This window comes from Equus quagga, chromosome 15 (genome assembly GCF_021613505.1).
Source record: "Equus quagga isolate Etosha38 chromosome 15, UCLA_HA_Equagga_1.0, whole genome shotgun sequence".
Classification (NCBI taxonomy): Eukaryota; Metazoa; Chordata; class Mammalia; order Perissodactyla; family Equidae; genus Equus; species Equus quagga.
The window spans coordinates 72,801,036-72,824,271 of record NC_060281.1 but is presented as its reverse complement, the minus strand read 5'-3'; the positions used below and the strand labels follow the sequence as shown (position 1 = coordinate 72,824,271).

Below are 23,236 nucleotides of genomic sequence, written 5' to 3'. Positions count from 1 at the left end.
TGCTTTTCAAATGTTAAATCACTAATTATAGTACCTTTTATGTTACATAGTGGGCTTAGTAAAACTAAGATGAAATATTTTATCTTAAAAATATTTTGCCTAAATTTTTAACTAGAGAATCCAACTTGTATATCTCACAAACCGAGTTTATTAGTAGGGAAGATAAGAACTATTGCTTTTTAATATTTAAGTAGGATATATTTTTATCTCACAAATTGTTTTCTATTTTTATCTCCTTTAATGATTTGGGGCTGGCCCGATGGCGCAGTGCTTAAGTGCGCACATTCCGCTTCTCGGCTGCCTAGGATTCACCAGTTCGGACGTGGCATCACTTGGCAAGCCATGCTGTGGTGGGCGTCCCACATACAAAGTAGAGGAAGATGGGCACGGATGTTAGCTCAGGGCCAGGCTTCCTCAGCAAAAAAGAGGAGGACTGGCAGCAGTTAGCTCAGGGCTAATCTTCCTAAAAAAAAAAAAAAAATTTAATGATTCATTTATGTAGGAAGACTATGAGGTTTCTTCATTATTAATGCGTCCTGGTGCAAATTGGTGCTGCTTAAATAGAGCTACAGGCTCCAAGCACTTCATTCAAACTTCTGATCAAATATTGTAGCATCAAAAGCATTTGTATGATCATTTATTGTGGAAGCCCTGTACCCTGTGTGCTTTCTAAATGATGCATTGATTGAGATGTCTGTCCTATTTCCTAGTCATATTCTGGGCTTTTCCATTGGGCTCTGTAAGAGGGACAGAGACACAAATTAAGTTGCAAACTGTATTTTTAGTAAGAACAGTACTTTGGGGTTTGCTTTTCCATGTCAACTGATTCTTTCCATACTTTGGTCAAAAGGGCACCAAGGTCTCAAGATCAGATCTCAGGAAAAAACAAAAGAAAATGATTTGGCTGGTTTAGTTTGATTCTAACTAGATGACCATGGTGTCTGTTTTTAATTTGTTTTTAGCACAGCAGGCGATGTTTGGACTGAAATGAAGGACTCTTAACATGACAGAACTGTCCTTCTCCTTGGAGCTGCTCCTTGCTCAGGAGAGAACTTCTTCAGGCAGCTGGCTGTGTTTTTAGAGCTCTTTGCTGCTGCTTTCCCTCGACTGTATTTGCACTTTTGAAGCTGACATCCTTTAGATTTCTTGCCTACTCTTAGCTGTCCTTGATGGCCTCCGTCTCAGTTTTCTTGCTAGGGCTTTGTCATTTCTTCCTTGAGTGGTAAATTTATTTTGAGTTATAGAATTCAGAAATTTTTTTTGTGGCGGCGACAGTAAAAAAGTAACTACTGCTCTAGGGTATATTATTTTGTTGTCAGAGAACGGAAGGTGATGTGTTTTCTTCGTAGTTGCATGTAGCTATCAGGAAGAGAAGACTACCCCCGCCGCTGCCTTTCTTTTTAAATGCTGCGTTTTGAAGTTATGTAGACTTTGTAAAAGAGTATTGCTCTGCTTTTAAGTGGACAACAACCCTTTTGAGTCTTTCTAAGGAAGCTCTTAAGCAACGCAATCTTTATTTCCGTATGACTAAATGTTGTCAGACCCCAAAATTGTTTAGGACCACATGAAATCTAATTTATGTAATTTTTCTCTTACAGGGATTTAGGAATTTGAGGCTTTGTACCTGAAAGTTTTCTAATTTTACCATTTGGTTGTCATTTAAAAAGAGAAGAAATAACTAAACTATAAGTTAGCAGTGTGATTCCATTTCTGAGGCCGATAAGCACTGTCTGTGAGAAAGCCTGTCTTTTATTACTAGCTTTAAACAAGGCAATGTGCAAAGATGTTATTTAGGTAGCTTTATTTCAGGTTAACGTAAAGCAGATGATCATGAAGGGTTATGATCCCTGTTTTGATAGATTATTGTCAGTCAAATATACATTTGTTGATTCGGATGCAGAGCAGTATGTGTGACAGAAGGGGTCACCACTATTGTGACCACTATTACTTGAAAGTTGTCAAAATGAGTGCCAGTTCAACTAAGGTTAGACAGACTAAATTTGCGTTTCCCACCTTAAACTTCTTCCTACTGATATTTGTATTATTTTGAACCATCAGAAAATATAGTAGGCACCAAGCCCCAAATCCTGAAAAGCAGAATGATACCGCTTATGGATGTCCATCTCTGGAATCGCACACCTCTGATAAGATCAAGACAAGACAGCCTAGGCTCTTGGCTAATCCAAAGTTTCCCAGAAGATGTATCTTTTCCCTCTTAGGCCACATAGTTTTGCAAAGAAGTTTTTGTCTATTCTAATACTGACATTTTTCCTCATTGCTGTGTCACAAGACAGCGTTGTAGAAATAAAAGATTTCAAGCCCTGAAATACCTCTAGCTTTTGAATTGCTTTTCGATAAGGTAAACTTTCTTTTATTTGGGATCATTGTCACCTAGTCCTCATTACCTGGACTGTTGAGAGGAATATTGGATTTTTTTAAAAAACAGCTTTATTGAGGTATGATTCACATACATTACAATTGATCAATTTAAGTTGTACACCTCAGTTTTTTGGGGTTTTTTTGGCATGTTCACAGAATTGTGCAGCTATCACTGCAGTCAGTTTTAGAACATCTTCATCACCCCGGAAGGAAGCCTCACACCCTTTAGCAGTCACTCCCCACTTGCTTCCAACCTCCCCAGCCCTGGGCAACTACCAGTCTTCTTTCCGTCTCTATAGATGTGTCTATTGTGGACGTTGCATGTTAATGGAACCGTACAATATGTGGCCTTTTGTGACAGGCTTGTTTGACTTAGTATATAATGTGTTTAAGGTTCATGTAGAATGTATAAGTACTTATTTTCCATTTCATTGCTGAATAATATTCTATTGCATGGGTGTATTACATTTTATTTATCCACTTATCGGTTGATAGACATCTGGATTGTTTTCACTTTTTGATTATTGTGAATAATGGTGTGAACATTCATGTGCAAATATGTGGGTGTACATTTTCAGTTCTGTTGGGCATGTAACTGAGTGAAATTGCTGGGTCATATGGTAACTCTGTTTAATCTTTTGAGGGAACTCCTGGGCTGTTTTCCAACATGCTGTATCATTTTGCTCTTCCACCAGCAGTGTATGAGAGTTCAGTTTTTCCACATCCTTACCAGCACTTGTTATTGTCTATCTTTTTCTTCTGGTGTTTTTTTTTGAGGAAGATTAGCCCTGAGCTAACATCTGCTGCCAATCCTCTTTTTTTTGCTGAGGAAGACTGGCCCTGAGCTAACATCTGTGCCCATCTTCTTCTGCTTTGTATGTGGGACGCCTGCCACAGCATGGCTTGACAAGCAGTGCATAGGTCTGCGCCAGGGATCCAAGCTGGTGAACCCCAGGCTACTGAAGGGGAACGTGGGAATTTAACCACTGTGCCACCAGGCCGGCCCCTCTTCTTTTTTTAAATCTTTTTGACTAGCCATCCTAGTGGGTGGATGTGAAGTAATATCTTATTGTGGTTTTGATTGCATTTCCCTAGTGATTAATGATGTGCATCTTTTCATATGCTTAATGGAGATTTGTGTATCTTCCTTGGAGAAATGTCTATTCACATCCTTTGCCCATATTTTAAATTGAGTTATTTGTGTTTTTGCTACTGAGTTATAAGAGTTCTTTATATATTCTGGATACCAGTCTTTCCCTTATCAGACATATGATTTGCAAATATTTTCTCCCATTTTTTAGGTTGTCTTTTTACTTTGTTGATAGTGTCCTTTGAAATACAAAAGTTTTTAATTTGGATGAAGTCTCATTTACGTATGTTTTCTTTTTTGTTGTTTGTGCGTTTCATGTCTTATCTAAAGTTGCCTAATCCAAGATCATGAAGATTTATTTCTCTGCTTCCTTTTAAGATTTTAAGAGTTTTGGCTCTTACATTTAGGTATACGATCCATTTTGAGTCAATTTTTGTATGGAGTGTGAGGTAGGGTTCCCACTTGATTATTTCACATGTGGATACCTGGTTGTCCAAGCACAGTCTGTTGAAAAGACTATTCTTTTCCCATTGAATTGCCTTGACACCTTTGTTAAAATCAATTGACCATAAATGTAAAGATTTATTTCTGGACTCTCTTCTGTTACTTAGGTCTATATGTCTGACCTTATGCTAGTATAAACTTCCTTGATTACTGTACCTTTGTAGTAAGTTTTGGAATTCGAGAAGTATTAGTCCTCAAAGTGTGTTCTTTTTTAAGATTGTTTGGCTCTCCTGGGTCACTTGCATTTCCATGTGAATTTTAGGATCATTTGTCAGTTTCTGCAGAATGACAGCTGGGATTTTGATAGGAATTGCGTTGAATCTCTAGATCGATTTGGGCGTACTACCATCTTAACAGTGTTAAATCTTCCAGTCCAAGAACATGGGATGTCTTTCCATTTCTTTAGGTCATTTGTAGTTTCTTTCAAAATTCTGTTGTGATTTTCAGGGTATAAGTTTATTCTTCTTTTGGTAGTGTTATCCCTATGTATTTTGTTCTTTTGGATGCTATTGTAAATAGAATTTTTTCTTAATTTCATTTTCAGATTGGAGCAATCTGTTTTATAGTCTTCATGTCCAACAAGTCTCAACCTTCCTTTTGACCCCTGTTAGAATAGGCATTAAACTTCGAGCCCCTCCAATTGAGAGCACACTTGGAGCCGGTCTGCTCTGCACCTGTTGCTGATTTATTAATTTTCCACAGATACTCAGTGCCATTTATGCATGTCTGCTTTGTAGAATTTTTTCTCTGTAAAAGCCGAAACAACTTTGTAATTATTATTTTGGAAGGTGAGATTTTTATTGTGTCTTTTGGTATTTTCAAAGTAACAATATTTTATGGAACAGCTTCTGTAGATAAAAGCAAAGAACTTTTCTTTCTTTGAAGCAAATGATAAAGTAGCATGGTCATTCACTCTACTACAAGACTGGACACACGAAACACTTGCTATAGATTGAGTTTTAGAGGCCAAGCTTAGCTGAATATATTCTTTTAGCTCATGATAGTGAACTTTCAAAAAAGAGTCACATTCTTTTCATCCATTCTTTCTTCAGCTGCTTCTGGTGAAATAATACAGATGCAAAGATTCTTTTGGCTTAAGTTTGGAAAGAAAGTTGTTGTTTTCTTCCTTGTACCTTGTTCTGTAGACTTTTCCTTGGTAATGTCACATCCACATTCTTTTCTTCCTCTCTGTTCCCATTGATAGTTTGTATCCAAATGTTACTTCAATCTCACAATTAACTTTTCCTCCGGATTCTGTGTCTTCTAGTCAGTCTTGGATGTTAGCACAAGGAAATTCTTAAGTATTGCTTTTATGATATCATCTCATCCCTTGTTCAGAAATCTACAGTGGCCAATGTTGCTTGCAGAATACAGCTGGGACACGTACCCTGGCATTCAGGGCCCTTCTCAGTGGAACTTCTCTTTTTTCAACCTCATTATTCTCAATATTAATGGACTTCTTGACCCAGGGTGTCACTTTCTGCATGCTATTAGACATATCCTATTTCCATCTTGGAACTTGTTTATCTTACTGCCAGGTTTACTCTCCACGTTAAATACCTCCCTTCCTCACTAGAATTTTAGATACTTTTATTTTTGTTTTTATTGAGGTTGTGAGAGTTTGCAACATTGTGAAATTTCAGTTGTACGTTGTCATTTGTCAGTCACCACATGCATGTACCCCTTCACCCTTCGTGCCCGAGCCCCACCCTCTTCCCCTTAGTGACCACTGAAGAGTTCTCTTTAACGAGGCTCAAATCTCCTTTCCTCTGTAGCTTCTTCCCTGACTTTCCCCTCTCAGTGTGGTCTGTTTTTATTGCCTATGCCAATGGCTGCTAAACTTTACTGCATTTTATTTTTAGCATAGAATAGTTATCCTGCCTACCCCCAATGAAGACTCATGCTGAATCCTAGTTACAACAAGGCAGTGGGAGGGAAGGGGAGTGGAGGGGGTCCTAGAACCTTACTTATGCAGCTTTCCCTCTGTCTGCTGAGGTACCCTGAAGAAATCACAGGGTTCTGTGGAGCACAGTTAGAGAACCAGTTGTCCACCTCATGCACTCAACACTCGGCTTTACAAAGCAGTGTGTAATGTCTTTTTGTCAATGTATTTTGTCCCAATGCATTGCAATTATCTGGAATTTAGAAATCATGTTTATAGCGCTAGGATGTGTCTGCCCCATGGTGTCTAGCATAATGCCTTACAGATAGTAGGTACTCATATATTCATTCTTTCAATTGATATTTTTAAAATTTAATATGTTTTTACACTCATTACAAATTTAATATATTTTTACACTCACTACACCCAAACCACGGAAAAACTAGTTATTTCTTACATAGATATATTGCCGTAGGCGATTTAAATTGTAATTACCATTCATTCCCAGGAAACTCAAGAAAGCACTTATTCCTAGCTGAATCTAAAAATGGCTTTCTAACAACATGACATATCCAGAGGATATTTTTTTCTGACAGAAGGTTGCTGCTAGTAGGCGTTTTAATACTCTTTTGAAATATAAAAAAGAAAATCTCAAGTGTTAACTTTGAAGATAAGGCCCAAATGATTGTAATACAGGTGAAAAAAGTCAGAAGCACAGGTAAGGGAGTGAAGAATCAGAGCATGCATACAGGCTATTTGAAAGTCTTCTAAGATAATTCATTTGACTTAGCTGTTGTGTGTGTTAGAAATGTACACATATATGAATTTATATCTATGTACATATTTGTGAAGAATAGTATGAAATTAACTTCAGTTTGAAATCATAGGATTAAAAGAGCATATCTTAGAGATTCATTTATTTATTTTTGTGCTAACCAGGGTAGAAACAACCCCCTTTCTACTTAGGAGTCACAAAACTCATTTTCCTTATTCTAGTGCCCTAGAGGCAAAGATATGATTAGTTAGTTCTTCTCTGTTTGGAAGAATGACTTTTTTTTTTTCTATTAAGGTAAGAAATTATTGTTAAAAGTATTTAAAATTTTGTATAAAATGTGGAAATGCGCGTAGTTGGCCTTTTGTTCTTAATTTTGTTGTGTTGGCCTGTCGTAGAGAATGTTGTTAGGTGACGTATGACTTTGCTCACCAGTGTGTTCTCCTTTGTGGTAGCATCTCCATCTAGTGGGAAGTCATGGTTTTGCCACCACTGGCTCCTATTTTATTTACACAAAGACTTTTAAATACTGGTGTTTGGCCAAGAGTTTCAGCTGCTGAGACAAGAAGAGATGACAAGTAGGGAAGGCTCTCTGCCTGTTTAGGGTGTGCGTGTGCTGCAAATATAGAACCTGTTTCCTGCCCCGACCCTACCATGTGTGAGGTCAGAATGAGCTATGTTTTGTTTTTAATAGTTTACACTAGCTGTTACTCATTCATTTTCTCCTAAAATGTTTCCAGTTGAAGGAAAAACTTTGGGACTGATTTTATGGATCTAACCTCAAAGACTTGAATTGTAACTGTCATCTCCATGGTGTATCAAATAAACCACTCCCAACATTTTAAATATTAAGTAGCTCTGCTTGATAGGCCCAGAATTACAATTAGAAAGTAGTTGTGGTCCTTCAAAGTGGATGGTATCTGCTCCTGCATTTTTTTAATAGGCAGGTGCTATTCTTTCGTGTATTTTGTCGTGTAACTGTAACTTCTTGGTATTTAAAACAGAGAGGCATATACCTTCGGATGCATTGAAGTTGCCCATAGTTTTGTGGCTAGGACCCTGTATCTTCAAATGTTAGTTTGCAAATGGTAGATTTTGCAAAATGTATTTTCAATTTGATCATTTGGAACAGAGCACTATTCCTGTGGAAACTTAGCCTCCTAAGCTCTGTTACTTAATACCTTTAATTTCCATCTCATTTTAGCAGTCTACTTTCATGACTTTATCATCACTTGTAACTAATTCTCTTTTAGAATGTCCTCCAAGATCTCTGACCATGGCCCACTTAACCTTTACTCTTCTACTCTCTTTCTTCTGGCCCCTCATGGGGCTCTCTGACCCTTCCCCGGCCTTCCATTTTTTAAAATGGAAAAATGAGGTCATTTGTTTGATCCTCCTCTGGCCTTCCATTTTTAAACTCCTTTCTGTTTACTCCTGTAGCCAGCCTGCTGGGTGTGGCTGGGGAAAATCCCACTGTGGTTGCTGGTTAGGAATGTAGGGTTTCTAGCTCTTGCTAGAGCTTCAGGAGAGCTCAGCAGACCTTTTTTTACCTGTCTCTGCAAGCTTAATGACTACCCCCTCCAGTCTCCTTACTCTGTCTACCTCATTTCTTTTATCCATGGCAGAATGCTCTTTCTTCCTGCTTTTTAGAACAAATAGGCAGAGTATTTAATCTGGATCCGTGGAGTCCCAAATGGTTCATGGAAAAGATTCAGGGCATTGATGAACTTGGATAGGAAAAAATATTACGTCTTTATTTTCATTAATCTTTGCTTGAAATTAGCATTTCTTTCCATTATTAATGTAGGCAACAAACCACTAGTATTAGCAGTATCTGTGACTTCAGCACCTGTAGAACTCAGTTAATTTCATATTGTTTGTGTAGATGAGGATATCTTGAAATATTACTTGTGCTGATCACCTCTTTTTTTTTTTTTTTTTTTTGAGGAAGATTAGCCCTGAGCTAACTGCTGCCAATCCTCCTCTTTTTTCCGAGGAAGCCTGGCCCTGAGCTAACATCCGTGCCCATCTTCCTCCACTTTATATGTGGTACTCCTACCACAGCATGGCTTGCCAAGTGATGCCATGTCTGCACCGGGGATCCGAACCGGCGAACCCCCGGCCGCCAGAGGGAACGTAGGAACTTAACTGCTGCGCCACTGGGCCGGCCCCTCATCACCTCTTTAAAATCACAGTACTTATTCAATTTGCTGTTACATGTTATTGTTTAGTGCGTTGATAAAGAAGCATATTTATTACTATGGCACAGATTTGGTTTTTTAGTTTTGATAACTGCATTTCAGTATAATTGGTCTCCTTTGATTTCCTGTGTGTGTTATGCATTTAAATCCATAGGCTTCTCCAAAATTCCAAAGAGGTCCATGGATCAAAGAAAAAGATTAAGAATCCCTGATCTAGAAGCTCCCTTTGCTCCATCTCCCTGCAGTCCTCTCTTTTTTTCTCCCTCCTGCCTGAAGCCAATGCCCTCACTTGTCCCCTTGGTTTTCTTGTTCCTGGCCACATCCCCTGGGCCCTTACTGTGTTCATTATCCTCATCTTGTTTCTTTATGCTATTCTTTAATGTTATATATCTAATAAAATACATAGTTTAGTATATTCTCATAGTGTAAAATAAAAAGGTAATCTCTGGCCCCAAATTCCGCTTCCCTGGATAAGCCTATGGGCTTGTGTACAAGTAGGAAAAATTTTATTTTTAATGCTGCTCTAGTCTGTCCTGGGTCCCTTTGCTTCCCCCTTCTTAATTCTTGCTTGTTTTTTTGAAGGCTTAGATCAGCTGTTACTTGTAAAGCCACAGCCTTTTGTTCCACAGACTTTGTGCTTAATTATATTTTAGCAGTTTTCACGTTAGATTCTAAAAGATTTGCTTCATGTCTGTAATACTCTCCCACACCTGGGAGCTCCTGTAGGAAAAGGCAGGGATTGTGTCTTAGTCAAATAGGAATCCCCCGCTCATCCACACTCAGTGACTAGCACACTGTAGGTACTCAGTAGATGCTAAAAAGGAATAAATGGTCTTTTAGTCACCAGGTGGGTACCCACCGTGACTTATACTCCATTGTGTATAGACTGGTCCACATATAACTCATAGTATATGGTGAGAAAATATTTTTTAAAGTAGTTGAAAAGATGTCAGAATATTAATAATTGATCAAAACAGAACAATATAGAAATGTTTTCTTAATCTAGAGTTTCAGTAAGAAAAAGCATATTTAATTGAGAGAGAAAATGAGTAGCTGAGGATTTTTGTTAAGGCTTTTCTGGAAAAACAAGGGTTTCTGATGTTAAATCTGATAATTTTTAAATTTCATCTAACTATGTCATTTTGTAGTTTTAATAAATTTAAATTTATAAATTCATAGTATATCACTAGCATTTTACTTATTTCACTACTATTCATTAAAATTCTCAGACCACTCCAAGTGGTTTTTTCAGAGTCATTATTGACTGAGAGGTGGAAGAGGAAAAATTGGGGAGCAGAGTACATACCCTATTTCCGGAGCCTGGGGCTGGGGGAGAAAGTGGTGTGTTGGTTCAGACCTTTCTTTCCGGTCACCACCAGGTGGCACCACTGGCCCAGAATGACTCACTTTCTGCCCAGAATCAAAAGAAGGGGAAGGTGTTAAGACCGCACCTGCTATAGGGTAGCATAGGGGGATGGGTGGGGGTAGGGCGGGGCGGTGGTGGATGGCAGCAGATATATTGTACCATTTTTCCCTCTAGTCTAGAGATTTTTGTAAATTGGATGTTTATAAGTCAGGGTATGAAGCACTTGAAGACTTTAAATCTTTATTTCTCCTTTGATAATTTTTGTTTTTCTTTTTCTTTCTATACCTGTAGTTCCTTCAAAAACAGGTAACAGTTTTTTAACAGTCGCTTTGTATTCTTGCATCTTGCTTTTCTGATACTTTTGTTTCTTACCATAGAGGATAATGGAAAATTAATATATTCTGACTTAACGGCATTGGGAAAATCTACATACAGATTCCCGCTATGGCAATTAGAGTATAGCAGTTTATTTTCTTTGCAGAAATCCTGGCTACAACATTGTACTATTTAATACTAAAAATGTTTTTTCCAAAATCCAAACATGGCTGTTAATAAAATAGCATTTTCAGAATTGATGGTAGTGGATATTGGTGACAGTGTAGAATGAAATATCCAGGTCTTGCTTCTTTCTAGCTAACGATACAATGTTGACCCGAAATACAGAATTTATGACCAGAGTTTTCTCCCAGCATCCTGACACTGTAGCCTCATTTTGTACTGACACTTCACTTCTGCACATCTTATGTACATCTTTCCCTAAACTCTTTGCTCATCTTTAAAAAGAGACTTTCCTTGGGGGAAATTTTAAAATCAAGGAATATCATTCCTTATTAATAGAAACATAACTTTTGTGTTTTCTCTTTCCCCTATTTCTACCTTGAAAGAAAACCATAATTTTAAGTAACAACATGTAAATAGTTAATTCCTTTATTAGGTTGATATTGTAAACAGAAAATTTAAGATAAAAATGTTGTATTAAAAAGTATACAACCTAAATTGTGAGCAAAAGAGTAAAATTTGGTTCAGTGAAGTTTTAGATGCTTGCTTTTCTACATTCACTCCTATTCAGAGATCCTTTTTGATTTTCTTTAGAATAATACTGATAAAAGTATGTTTACACTGTTTTTCTTTTATATTTCAATCTTTCAATTTTAGGACAGGTTGGCTCAGTCCCTAATCTTTGCTAAATACTTTGGCGTACACATACATAGACCCTTCAATGAGAAAAAGTCCATTTATGTGGTTCTGTAAAAAAAATCTTGCTGCTTTGACTTTTAATTTCTTGAGTAAAAAGAGTGTTCTCCTAATGCTGAGTTTCCACTTAAGGAAATACATTATTCGCTTAAATACATGCTTTTCAAAAACTAGTGTCATTAAAACATCAACAGGATCTTAAATATAAATTAATAATCCTGTTGTGTCTTGCAGAAGATAACGTAACTGATTTGAAATTTTCCTGTAGTCTCATTTTCTGTTCTAATTTTGTGAGGTAAAGTAGAGAATTTCAGCATCCTAACGTAAGCTACTATTTGATGTTTTCGTAGGGTATTTCAAATTCTTGAAAGTGAACATGACAGAATTAATTTTTACCAAGAATTTGTGTAACTTTCAGATGATATAGAGTAGAGCTTGACTCAGGCGAGCGTCATAGAAAGCCAAGTTTTTAGGGCCGTCAGCTTCTAGCTGAAGATTGCATTGTGAAAATGTCGTCAGTCTCTTAGAACCTTTTAGAGAACTTTTCCAAAATGCAGTCATCTTGCAGTGAATGCTCCATCCCACCCCCAGCTGAGGCCTGCTGTCCTGGAGATCCCCCTCGGTACGCTCTTGGCTCTTATAATTGCTAACACTGGGAGCTGTGCAGCTGGTAGAGCTGGCAGCTAGGCCCATGGGTGTAATTATGCTTTTAATCCTTGGTGTACGTGCATACACACCCACACCCACTCATCTACCCCTAGTCTCGGGTGAGAGGAGGTAAGAGCTAGCTAGGGTTGTGGTGCCATGCCTAAATTTGCTGGCTCAGATTTCTTGTTTTGGCATCACCTTGCTCACTAGGGAGCCGATGACAGTTATAGAAGCAGTGCCTAATCAAAAATCCTTCTGGAATTGTCCCTTTTGAAGGAGGCACAGCTATTAGTTCTTCCCGTCCTCTTCCTTCCAGGTGGCAGCTTGCAGTAAGCACAAGGGCGGAATGACTAGGAGTCAGTACTGTCTAGCAGAGCCAGATCAGCAGAAGTATCGCTCCCTAGCCCTATGCTAGCTAGGTGACACCTTATGGGTCCCACCATTTAAATGCAAGCCTGTGTCTCCAAAGCATTTTGTAAACACTATCATTGCCCAAGCGAACCTTTATTTAGCTGGGCCCTGACTCCTAACTAGAGAAAAATTCCGTTTGCTGGATAGCAGCTATGATGGTTCTTGTTAGCTGAACATACTGATGCCACATTTCTCTTACAAGCTACTGCTCCTCAGTAACATGAGCAGAGAGGACACAATAAGAGAGGAAGTATTGATAGGAAGTCCAGGTAGGCCTGCCACCTGAACCTTCTGGGGAGAGGTAACCCTGCAGGGCCTGAACTTTGTAACAGAGTGGCTTGAGGGAAAAATAGGTTCTTTGGAGGGATGGGTCACTTTAGAGTGCTTCAGTTACTAATGGCAAGAGTATCATAGAATACCGACCCGTGCATATAGACATGGATTCGGAAAGTTAAAAAACCTGCATATGTTTGGCTGCAGGAGCTCTGAGGGTATATCTAATTAGTAGGTCTGTTAAACAAAAGAGATCTTGTGCTAGGTGGATTGATAGAAATTTTCTGGATCACTTCTGTAACACAAAGTAATTATTTTTCATGTAATTTAATGATGTATGAATAAAACGTATTTCATGTGGCTTAAAATTATATGGGAAAAACATACTTTCACTAATAATCATCTATGATGCCATTTGCTGAGTTAAGTTTTTTGAAGATTATAGTTTTAGAAGAAGCTTCACGCATCAGAAAGCATACTGTTAATGAATGTTATCCTTTGTTTATCAGAAATTCACTTTCCATCATTATTAGCACACGTTGATGATTTATGTGTGTTCGTGTAGCCCATTTTCCAGTTGTATGGTCTTTCAACCAAAACCGTTCTTTGCAGATGCTTTTACTGACTCTGCTATCAGTGCTAAAGTGAATGGTGAACACAAGGAGAAGGACCTGGAGCCCTGGGATGCCGGGGAACTCACCACCAGTGAGGAACTGGAGGCTTTGGAAAATGATGTCGTAAGTGAAATCTTTTTGATTAATGTTAGGCTTTGGTCTTCTGATGTGGTATGACATCCTATCACATGGTTTTAATTTTAAGTATGTTGTTGTTGTGGTGAATATTTTAAAGCAGCAGTTTTATTCTGTAAATAGAGACTTCCCCCCAGGCAATAAATACGGAAAAATGCTTCTTTGGGATGCTTATGAATTATTTCTGTGTTTTTACAGTAAGTCATAATAAGCAACTTACAAATTTAAATTGGAATCCCTGGGAAACTGGAAACCCACAAAACTGCCGTCATGTTTTGCTTTGAATGCTCTACAGAATAAGGCAGCCCAAGGAAAGTAGTGTCTTAATTGTTGACTTTACCTAGAGGTGAGGTCAGAGTACGACTTTTAGGCTTCTTGTCTGAGGGAGAGGTACTCATTAAGATATATAGTTAGGTTACGTTAGAATTAAAACAGTAAGTAAATTTCTTGGTCTTAATTAGGATCATTCTCCACAAAAATCTGGTAAAAAGCCTCTTGGCATATATTATTTTTACTTTTCTCATAATGCATCATCCGTAAATCAAATGCTTAATAAAGACTCTGTCTTGGGGCTGGCCCCGTTGCCAAATGGTTAAGTTCGTGCACTCCACTTCGGCGGCACAGGGTTTCGCCAGTTCTGATCCTGGGCGCGCACATGGCACCACTCATCAGGCCATGCTGACACAGCATCCCATGTGTCACCACTAGAAAGATCCACAACTAAAATATACAACTATATACTGGAGGGATTTGGGGAGAAAAAGCAGAAAAAAAAAGACTCTGGGATTCTGTAAATCATGTCTCTAAAGTGTAGAGATATAAAGCAAAGTCTCTTGCCAAAATGAGTGTTTAGGTAACAAAATTTGGATTGAATGAAGCATCTTCCATTGAATATTACAGAGAAGTCTTTATAACAAATCTGTGTTTAATGTTTAAGTCATTGTCCAGTTATAAAACTGGAAATACATAGGCCACACATCATTATTAATTTTCAGACTTTAAAGAATCATGTATAACCTAAGGCAAAGGTCCTCAGGTCTGTGCAGTGTGTCTCCTGTGTGGAGGATGTGGAGGAGTAGACACACCTACTGAAAGTGAGGTGGGTAAATTGATGGATGCCTTCTAGAGAGCATTCTGGCAATGTTTGTCACAATTTAAAACACACGTATGCTTTGGTCCGGCAGTTCTACCTCTGCAAATTTATTTTTGCTCTAATCTAGCCATTAGACATGCAGTTATCTATAAGAGTGTTTTTCACAGCATTGTTTCTTTTTTGTTTTTGAGGAAAATTAGGCCTGAGCTAACATCTGCTGCCAATACTCCTTTTTTTTTTCTTTGCTGAGGAAGACTGGCTCTGAGCTAACATCCGTGCCTGTCTTCCTCTACTTTGTATGTGAGATGCCTGCCACAGCGTGGCCTGATAAGCGACGTGTAGGTCCACACCTGGGATCCAAACTGGTGAACCTTGGGCCGCTGAAGTGGAACATGCAAACTTCACTGCTGAGCCACCAGGCCAGCCCCACAAAGCATTGTTTCTAATAGTGAAAAATTGGAAACATCCTAACTGTTCATCAGTAGGATGTGGGTTAAGTAGATTTATTGTACCTCCATTCAATTGAAATACTACGTGTCCACTAAGAAAAAATGGTATTCTGATATGGAAAGATATTCAAGACTTATTAAAAGAAAAAGCAAGTTGCAAAACAAGAAGGTCCTGTTTGAATTATAAAAAAAGAGAGCTGATCATACTGATCATATTCCTAAATATGCATAGAGAATGTCTGGAATTGTGCTCAAGAAGTTATTAATAGTGGTTATCTATGCACACTGGGATTGGAAAACTTGCTTTTTACTGGATGTCTTTTTGCACAGTTTAGATTTTTTTACGTGGAGCATATGCTACTTAAGTAATTTTAAAGCCTCCATAGGCAACTGATTTCCTGCCCATGTGTGTTAGGCCTAAGGACTTGCTTTAGTGGTGGAATTACATTATATTCTTATTTGGAGTAGCACAGAAGGGCCCAGGGTTGATGGGTGACCTCAGAGGCGAGCTTTGTGTTGAAATTGCCGTCAACACTGCTTGGAGGACGCTGTTTCCTCTCTTCTGAGATGGATAATGATTACGCGCTGTATTTTGCCCCCTTCTACGAGTCAGGCTTTAAAAGAGGAGTTGAAACACTAGAGAGAGAAGTGATTACCCAGATACTAATATTTATCAGCGAAGATTCTTCCAGCCTCTGCTATTCGTTGATTCTTACAGATTAAAGAATGCAGTCTAGCTTTAGAGAGTGGTGGTTTTCTCACAGAATCGTAGTTACCTACACTGAGGTTACAGGTTAGGGCACCAAGGCGAAGAAAGCCGTTGCTGAGGACCTACAACTTCTAACGGCAAAACCTGTTCTAAAACCCAGCTCTTGTGACTTTGTCGTGATTGCCTGTTCACTGTCTCGTGCTGCTTCCCTTTGAGCTTGCCCAGGAGAAAGGGGAGGATGGCAGGGATCTGGTACCATGCTCCTACCTTGAAATAGTGATACAGCAGGGAAAGCTTCAGCTTCTTCCCTCTTTCCCCCAAAACACTAGAAATATTTTCGGCTGTCAGAAAGTACTCCTTGTCTTGCACAGACCTGATGATCAGTCAACTCAAGAAGATTTTAGGTAAATACTCTATAGAAAAATGGCTATTAGGGAGTAGGGAAAGGTGAGAACCCTGACCTGAATGCTTGTGTTTTATGAAGTAACTAAAATGCCCTAAACTTTTGCTTAATACCCTCTGAAGTAATAGTTTTGTATAGTTATTTACCAACTTGTAGGGGCTGATAGGTAGAAAAAAAGCTTTTCCTTAAAACATTTTTAAAGAAAGTTTTTTCCTGTTTTTTTTTTTTTAATTTGCTAGATTTTGCTAGTATATTATGGTAGATATTGTTAATGTAGATACTGATTATAACTGAATTAAAGAAGACAAATACTTTGTCATTTTGAAAAATGAGCTTCATTTTCTTCTAGTCTAATGGATGGGATCCCAATGATATGTTTCGGTATAATGAAGAAAATTATGGTGTAGTGTCTACATATGATAGCAGTTTATCATCATATACGTAAGTTTAAAACTTTGCTTTCATTTTAGTGCATTTGTCTTTGATTTTCATCAACTAAAATTATGATGTTGGATAAATGTTTCTGTTGGGTTTTAAGTTAAACAATCATTTGACAGAATTATCCTGTTACTGCCTAGGCTGATAAATTCCTATTAAAACAGACAGTAAATGTAGTTTACTTATATCCTAATGTGTTATGCTCAAATTTTGTTTTTGTTTTGCTTTTAAGCTGTAAAAACTCTAAATTTGCAAGTGTGGAGGTTATGGGGGAATAGTCAATTTAGCCAGTTTTGGAAATGTTATATTCCTCTAGGGAAAAGGTAACAGGAAAAAATTCAAATTTTGATTTATAAATAAATAGATCACTGTAACTCTCTTACTGTTTTACTAGCTTTTCAAACTCTAAACTCCCAGTTGATTGTGACAGATATATAAACTCTCACTTTAAAATACTCACTGTGCTCTTTCTTTTCCTCATGTTTCAGGGTGCCCTTAGAAAGAGATAACTCAGAAGAATTTTTAAAACGAGAAGCAAGGGCAAACCAGTTAGCAGAAGAAATTGAATCAAGTGCCCAGTACAAAGCCCGAGTGGCCCTGGAAAATGATGATAGGAGTGAAGAAGAAAAATACACTGCAGTTCAGAGAAATTCCAGTGAACGTGAGGGCCACAGCATAAACACTAGGTATTTAAAGGAAATCATGATGCAGTATTTTGGATACACAACTCAAGGTCTGTGTGAGAAGGTGTATTATTATTATTATATTTCATCTTCCTTTAACTTAGTTTAGGTAGAGAATGCAAATGGAACTGGTTTAAGATTCTGTTAGAGAAAAGATTATAGTAATCTTGGAAAATATTTTTTAATTGTCAGCTTTGTGGAGCCAAGTGTTGGATATACAGTGATGAGCAAGCCAAGGTCTGGAAGAGCTCATAAAAAAAATAACGATGCAGTAGGGGGATGCATACAACATAGTAACAGTTCAATATGATTTGCTAGATTAGAGGTGTCTTCAAAGTACTAGGAACATCCAGAGTGAGGAGGAACTAGCATAACTTGTGGGATCAGAGAAAGCCTCACAGAGGAGGTGATGTTTTGTTATAAGATAGATCTGTCTGCCACTCAAAGAGAAGTAAGAGAGAGAAACTTCTTGCGTGGTGAAAAGACATGTGAAAGATCTGGCCAGCTCAAGAAAAGGCTAGTTGTTTCGTATGTCTGGAATATAGGGTGTGTGTTGAGGGTACAGTGGTGGCAGCTGATGACAGGAATAGAGGTAGTGAAGGACTGCAGGTCATGTTAAAGGGCACCTTGTAGGCAGGGGATGGTATGAACAAACTCTGGGACATTGAGAGCTGGCTAAATGTCGAGACCAGCTAGTGTATTGAAATAGTTCAAGTATGAGAACTTGGCAACCAGCTAGACCAGAGCTGGTGATAGAAAGGTTAGAAAAACCAGGGGTGACCCTGAGGTTTATTTGGTAACTAAGCAGATTTATAGTTGTACTGGTAATGGAGAGAGAAAACATGGAGCATGTTTGAGGGGAGATACACTGAGTCCATTTGTACAGTTTATTGTATTTGAGGGGCTCACCGGTCTTTCATTCATTTATTCGTAAACATATTGAGAAACACCTACTACATACCTGGTAGGGTAAGATAGACTTCTTGTCTTCAAGGCACTCACAGCTTAGAGTCTGGTGATTTGAATGAAAGTGTTTAGTGGGAGATATTGAGACTGTGGGACTGGCAGTGGGGATTTGGGATTCATCAGCATTGCTGATATTGAAGCCATTGAAAACCAGTGAACAGCCGGAGAGAGAAGAAGAGATCTCGGAGAAAACAAAGTAGAGAAAGCCAAGAAAGAAGAAAGTTTCAAGAAGACAGACCGTGATTGGATAGAATCAGCCATCAAGAGGCCAAGTAGGATGAGAATGAACACACAGCTGTTAAACTTTGTGCTTAGGAGGAGAATCTGAGAGGAAGGAAAGGCCAGAGGCTAGAGCTCAGGGTAAGATGAAAGAATAGGGGTGTCTGGGAGTGAGGCAGTTTGTTTAGTGTGGAACCTTTTTACAGCAAGCATTCCCTTCTGCCAAAATTACTTTTAGATATGTTTCATTGGCCTGGTACCTGTTAGGATAAAATGATTTAGAGGATCTCTCATTTTCAGGGAAAATAAATATATTCCTCCTGGACAAAGAAATAGAGAAGTCATATCCTGGGGAAGTGGGAGACAGAATTCACCGCGTATGGGCCAGCCTGGATCGGGCTCCATGCCATCAAGATCCACCTCTCACACTTCAGATTTCAACCCGAATTCTGGTTCAGACCAAAGAGTAGTTAACGGAGGCAAGTATTTTGACCAAATTTGTCAGTGTCCTCAATCAAATACATAGTTTTCTAAATATTTACAAATTTACGTAGTTGGTAAGAAAATGCAGACCTTTAACGATTTCTGTGGAGTAGTTTTCATTTCAAAATTATTTAAAGTTTGCCTTTGTGGATATCAAATTAGTAAAATTAGTGAAAGTGAATATAAGTTTTTGGCATATGCAGTATTTAGCATGATGAAATACATGAGTATTAAGATAAAGTGCTAAATTTAACCAAAGACATTCGTTTGGCCAAAGGACACTCCACACATAAAGAAATTGGAAACTTTGGGTACGTTCTCAATTTTAAAAACACTGGATGATAAAATGATTTAGGCATAGTTTATATGGAAAATCCTAATCTGTTTGAAACAGTTAGTAGTTAGTATACATTTCATTTTCATTAGCTGTTTGTTTTTATGTGTTTATATTCTGCTTATTTCAAGAAAGGATTTGAGGTAACTTTCAGTGTAAGACATGACCAAGAGTCACGTGAAGAAGGTGAAGAAAGAAGTGTGCTTAAAAAGACAATAAAACAGGTCTTAGTGTAAGGGTGGATATTGTAGTTTAGCTAAAGTAAAGTAAAAGAAACTTGCATCTTTAGTAGAAAGATATTTTTCTCCTTTACCTCTGAATCTAAGTTGAATATAGTTGATAGGTCATGGATCTTTCATACAAGTCAGAGATACTGGACAGCAGTACTGTAGACAGTATGAAATACAGTAATTAATAATAGTGATAGTATGTTATTAGCTCAGGGGAACAAGTGAGCCTTCAATTTTAGGTATTCAAGTTTGGAAAGTTAGAAAAATAGAGAACACTAAGTTTCCAATTTCATTTGTTTTCATTGAGTCTTTCTCCAGAATTCCTCTCCAAATGAACACTCTTGAGTATTTTCTATACTTAGTATTGGGGGTGAAATTTCTTTGCTCACTGAGTAAAGAATTTTAGTTGTTTGTGAACAGAACTTTCAAAGTAAAAACCTGAAGGGGGCTGGGAAACGTATGATACTCAAGTGTGTGGAACCCTATGGAGAGGAGACCTGGACTATTTCTTAAGATTAAGGTAAGTGATCTGTCCTGTTATATGTTAGCTGTCTTTTGACCTGCGCATATCCATCAGTGTCAGTTTATTTGGTGATGACTGCTCTGTAGTTGCACTGTTTATTAAGCAGTCTCTTGAATAAGTGTTTAACTGCATAAATTATTTAGAAGGCCCCCCTTCTTTTTCTGGTTTGATAAGATTAAAACGTGTTTGGAAAAGGCAATGAATATTAACCTTTGTCACTTCTGTGACTCTAGAAAATAGTAGAAGTAATTTTTTTCTACTTAAATAGACTTGCTTGAACCTTACGTTCAAGTATAAACTAGATGAAAATCACACGTGGTCATAAGAAACCAGCATTTTTAATGAGATATAATAGCTGCTGCCTATTTTCATTACGTTTCAAAAGCTAAAACTAATATAGTGAATAATCTTGTTCCTGAGTTTTGTGATTTATTGTGTGAAATTATCTAGTATATGTTATACTCCTTTTAACAGTTGGTTACTGAGAAACAGTTATAGAAGCAGGATTAATAGGCAAAGTCTTAACTGTCTTCTTCAATAGTATGTGTAGATCCTAATTAACCCTTTGGGAACGTGTATTCATTTAAACAGACTTAATTTTAAGGAGGTTCAAGTAAAATGTGAATTTATGTCAGTTAAGTTATGCTAAAACTTATCACAAATCAAATGACTGTCCTCAAAGGGTTAAAATGTACAAGAAATCATTTTTGTCATTTTACTTTTTTTTCTGTTTACTTTTTTCCCTCATTTTTTTCTTTAGTTTTTATACTTTCCTTCATATCATTTGTTCTGTCAGGTGTTCCCTGGCCATCGCCTTGCCCATCTCCTTCCTCTCGCCCACCTTCTCGCTACCAGTCAGGTCCCAACTCTCTTCCACCTCGGGCAGCCACCCCTACACGGCCGCCCTCCAGGCCCCCCTCGCGGCCATCCAGACCCCCGTCTCACCCCTCTGCTCATGGTTCTCCAGCTCCTGTCTCTACTATGCCTAAACGCATGTCTTCAGAAGGTACAATACCACAATTTGTTCATGTTTTTGTTTGTCTTTGTTTAACTCCTATGTGAGTTTATAATTACAAAATAGTTTCCTCTTCATTATTTAATAACCTATAATTTCCGTGTTTTAACTTTAGTTTATTAAAACTATTTCTATTAACCTTTTGTTCATTAGAGAGAAATTTGATAAATGCTGTGTGAAGCTATGAACTATCCTGAACTGTAAGGATGGGGTTTATCTCTGCCTGGTAATGATGCTCCTTTACAGCCCCAGAAGGTCTGCCCCAGGGCTGTCTCTCCCAGTTTACACTGCGCACAGTGATTAATGGCAGACAGGGAACTTCCTTCACCCAGTCTTGCAGTTATTTGTAGAGCCTATCCGTTTACCTTGGCCAAGGTTCTAGGGAGCCTACTTGTTGGCCATAGGCAGGAGTGATGGTTTAGGGGTCCTTTTTGAGAGGGACATTCCATGTAGCTACCTTTGTGTGTCTACCCTTAGATTACAATATAGAGTTTGCTTTTACGTTTGGGGAATTTAAAGCAATTAGCCTTGCAATATTTTATAGTGAAAATCTGGTTTAATTTAGAAGAAGTCCTTGATCTAAGATAAAATTGTTAATAAAAACCACGTATGACTTTGAATCTTTAGGGGTTTTTTTTGGTGTTGCCCATGTCAAAAAAAAAGAATAAAGCCTCGTAATTCTCATTCTATATTTGATTCTAAATCCACCATTGCTACGTATCAAATGCATGGACATGTTGTAGAAAGGTCACATTGTAATTTACATGCAGTGCATAAATTAAAAACCTGCTTTCTGAAGGATAATTTTCTTTTGACATTATTTCACAGTATGTGTTAAAATTTTAATCTGATTTGTTCATTAAAGTTGCAGTTGATATAGTTTATGTTGAGACTAATACAGCTGTCTGACATAAGCTGCTTCCCTGGACAGAACTATGTCGGCTGCTTTTTAATAAATTGTTGCCGTCCAGGCAGGGAGGTCTCGTGATCTTGACTAAAGCTGCTGCCCTTGAACAGCACAGTGCCCTGATTCTCAAGGTGACGTCCTTACTCACAAGTGCCTGTAATGGGGGCCGCTAAATGAAAAGTTAAATTCTGTGGAAGCATTTGTTGTGCTCTGTTGTCTGAGTAAGTGATGTTTAATATCATGAGAATATGTTAGATAACACACAACTCATTAGTGAGTGTGAACGTCTTCACTACAGTAAGATGGAAGGACGGACTGCACGCAGAATGCATCAGGGATGCTACGTGATTCAGTTTTTCTTCTTAGCCAATTTGAATTAAAATAGTTTTCTAGTCATGTCGTTAGGTGACATTGAAGCATTTTTTAAGTGTGAACTTCAAAATTAAAACTACTAAATATAGTGGTTTTCTGTGTTTCATACAGGCAAGTTTACTTTGTTTCCGTATTTTATATATTATCAAAAAGAATGAATTTTTTAAAGTTACGGTTTGATTTCGTTGAGCTATGCCAACCGATGTTCTTGGTCTTTTTCTATAAAGTGATGTAAAAAAATATGTATAAATAATGCAGATACCCAATTCTTAAATCATTCTTTGATATAAATCATATCTCCAGTTGAAAACTATAAAATATTACATTAATATTGTTTCTAAGATTGTGTCCGTGATTAAATTCCTACTGAGGACACAAATGAATTTGACATTCTAAAGAGTTTGACAGCACTGTGAGAGTGAGGAGTCTCGGCTTGGACAAGAAGAGCGGGTTTTGCTCAGTTAGCACTGGCAGGCTTCTCTGGTGAGAGCCGTTCCCTTCACTGTTTCCACCTGACTGTCTTGTTTAAACTGTAGTACAGTAGACTTCTTTGGAGATAGAAATCACTAATGGGGTAATAGAATTAATGATGTAGAAATTTGACAATTCATACAGTGCAAATTTTTTCCCCAAATGTCGGTCACTTTAGTCTTTCAAGTCATGCCTTAACAGTAGAATTTTCAGCTCACGACCTGTTAAGTCTGGGAAACTGCTTACAAGTGAGGACTGTGTTAAGTCATAGGTTGTAAAATTGATCACCGTGGGAAAGAGGTAGATAAACTAAGATTTTAGAGAAATTTAAGAAGGGTATGTACATATATTTCAATAGTACAAAGAGGAGTATAGGGGTTAATAGTTTTTGTTTAAAAATATTTTTTTCCAATTTTAAAAGTAATATATTGTAGAAAATTTGAGGGGAAAAGCTAAAAGTATATGGTAAAAT

The 23,236-nt window shown here is 37.8% G+C and overlaps 1 protein-coding gene across 2 annotated transcripts in view; it reads left to right on the top strand.

Annotated features, from left to right (window-relative positions):
• The window catches only part of ATXN2 (ataxin 2), a 127,032-nt gene that overhangs the window by 49,594 nt on the left and 54,202 nt on the right, over positions 1-23,236 (top strand). For both annotated transcript variants that reach the window (XM_046639792.1, XM_046639791.1), the window contains exons 6-10: positions 13,333-13,457; positions 16,473-16,564; positions 17,050-17,247; positions 18,730-18,908; positions 20,796-21,005. In XM_046639792.1, coding sequence (XP_046495748.1) covers positions 13,333-13,457; positions 16,473-16,564; positions 17,050-17,247; positions 18,730-18,908; positions 20,796-21,005 — 804 coding nt within the window. The remainder of the gene's footprint in view (positions 1-13,332; positions 13,458-16,472; positions 16,565-17,049; positions 17,248-18,729; positions 18,909-20,795; positions 21,006-23,236) is intronic.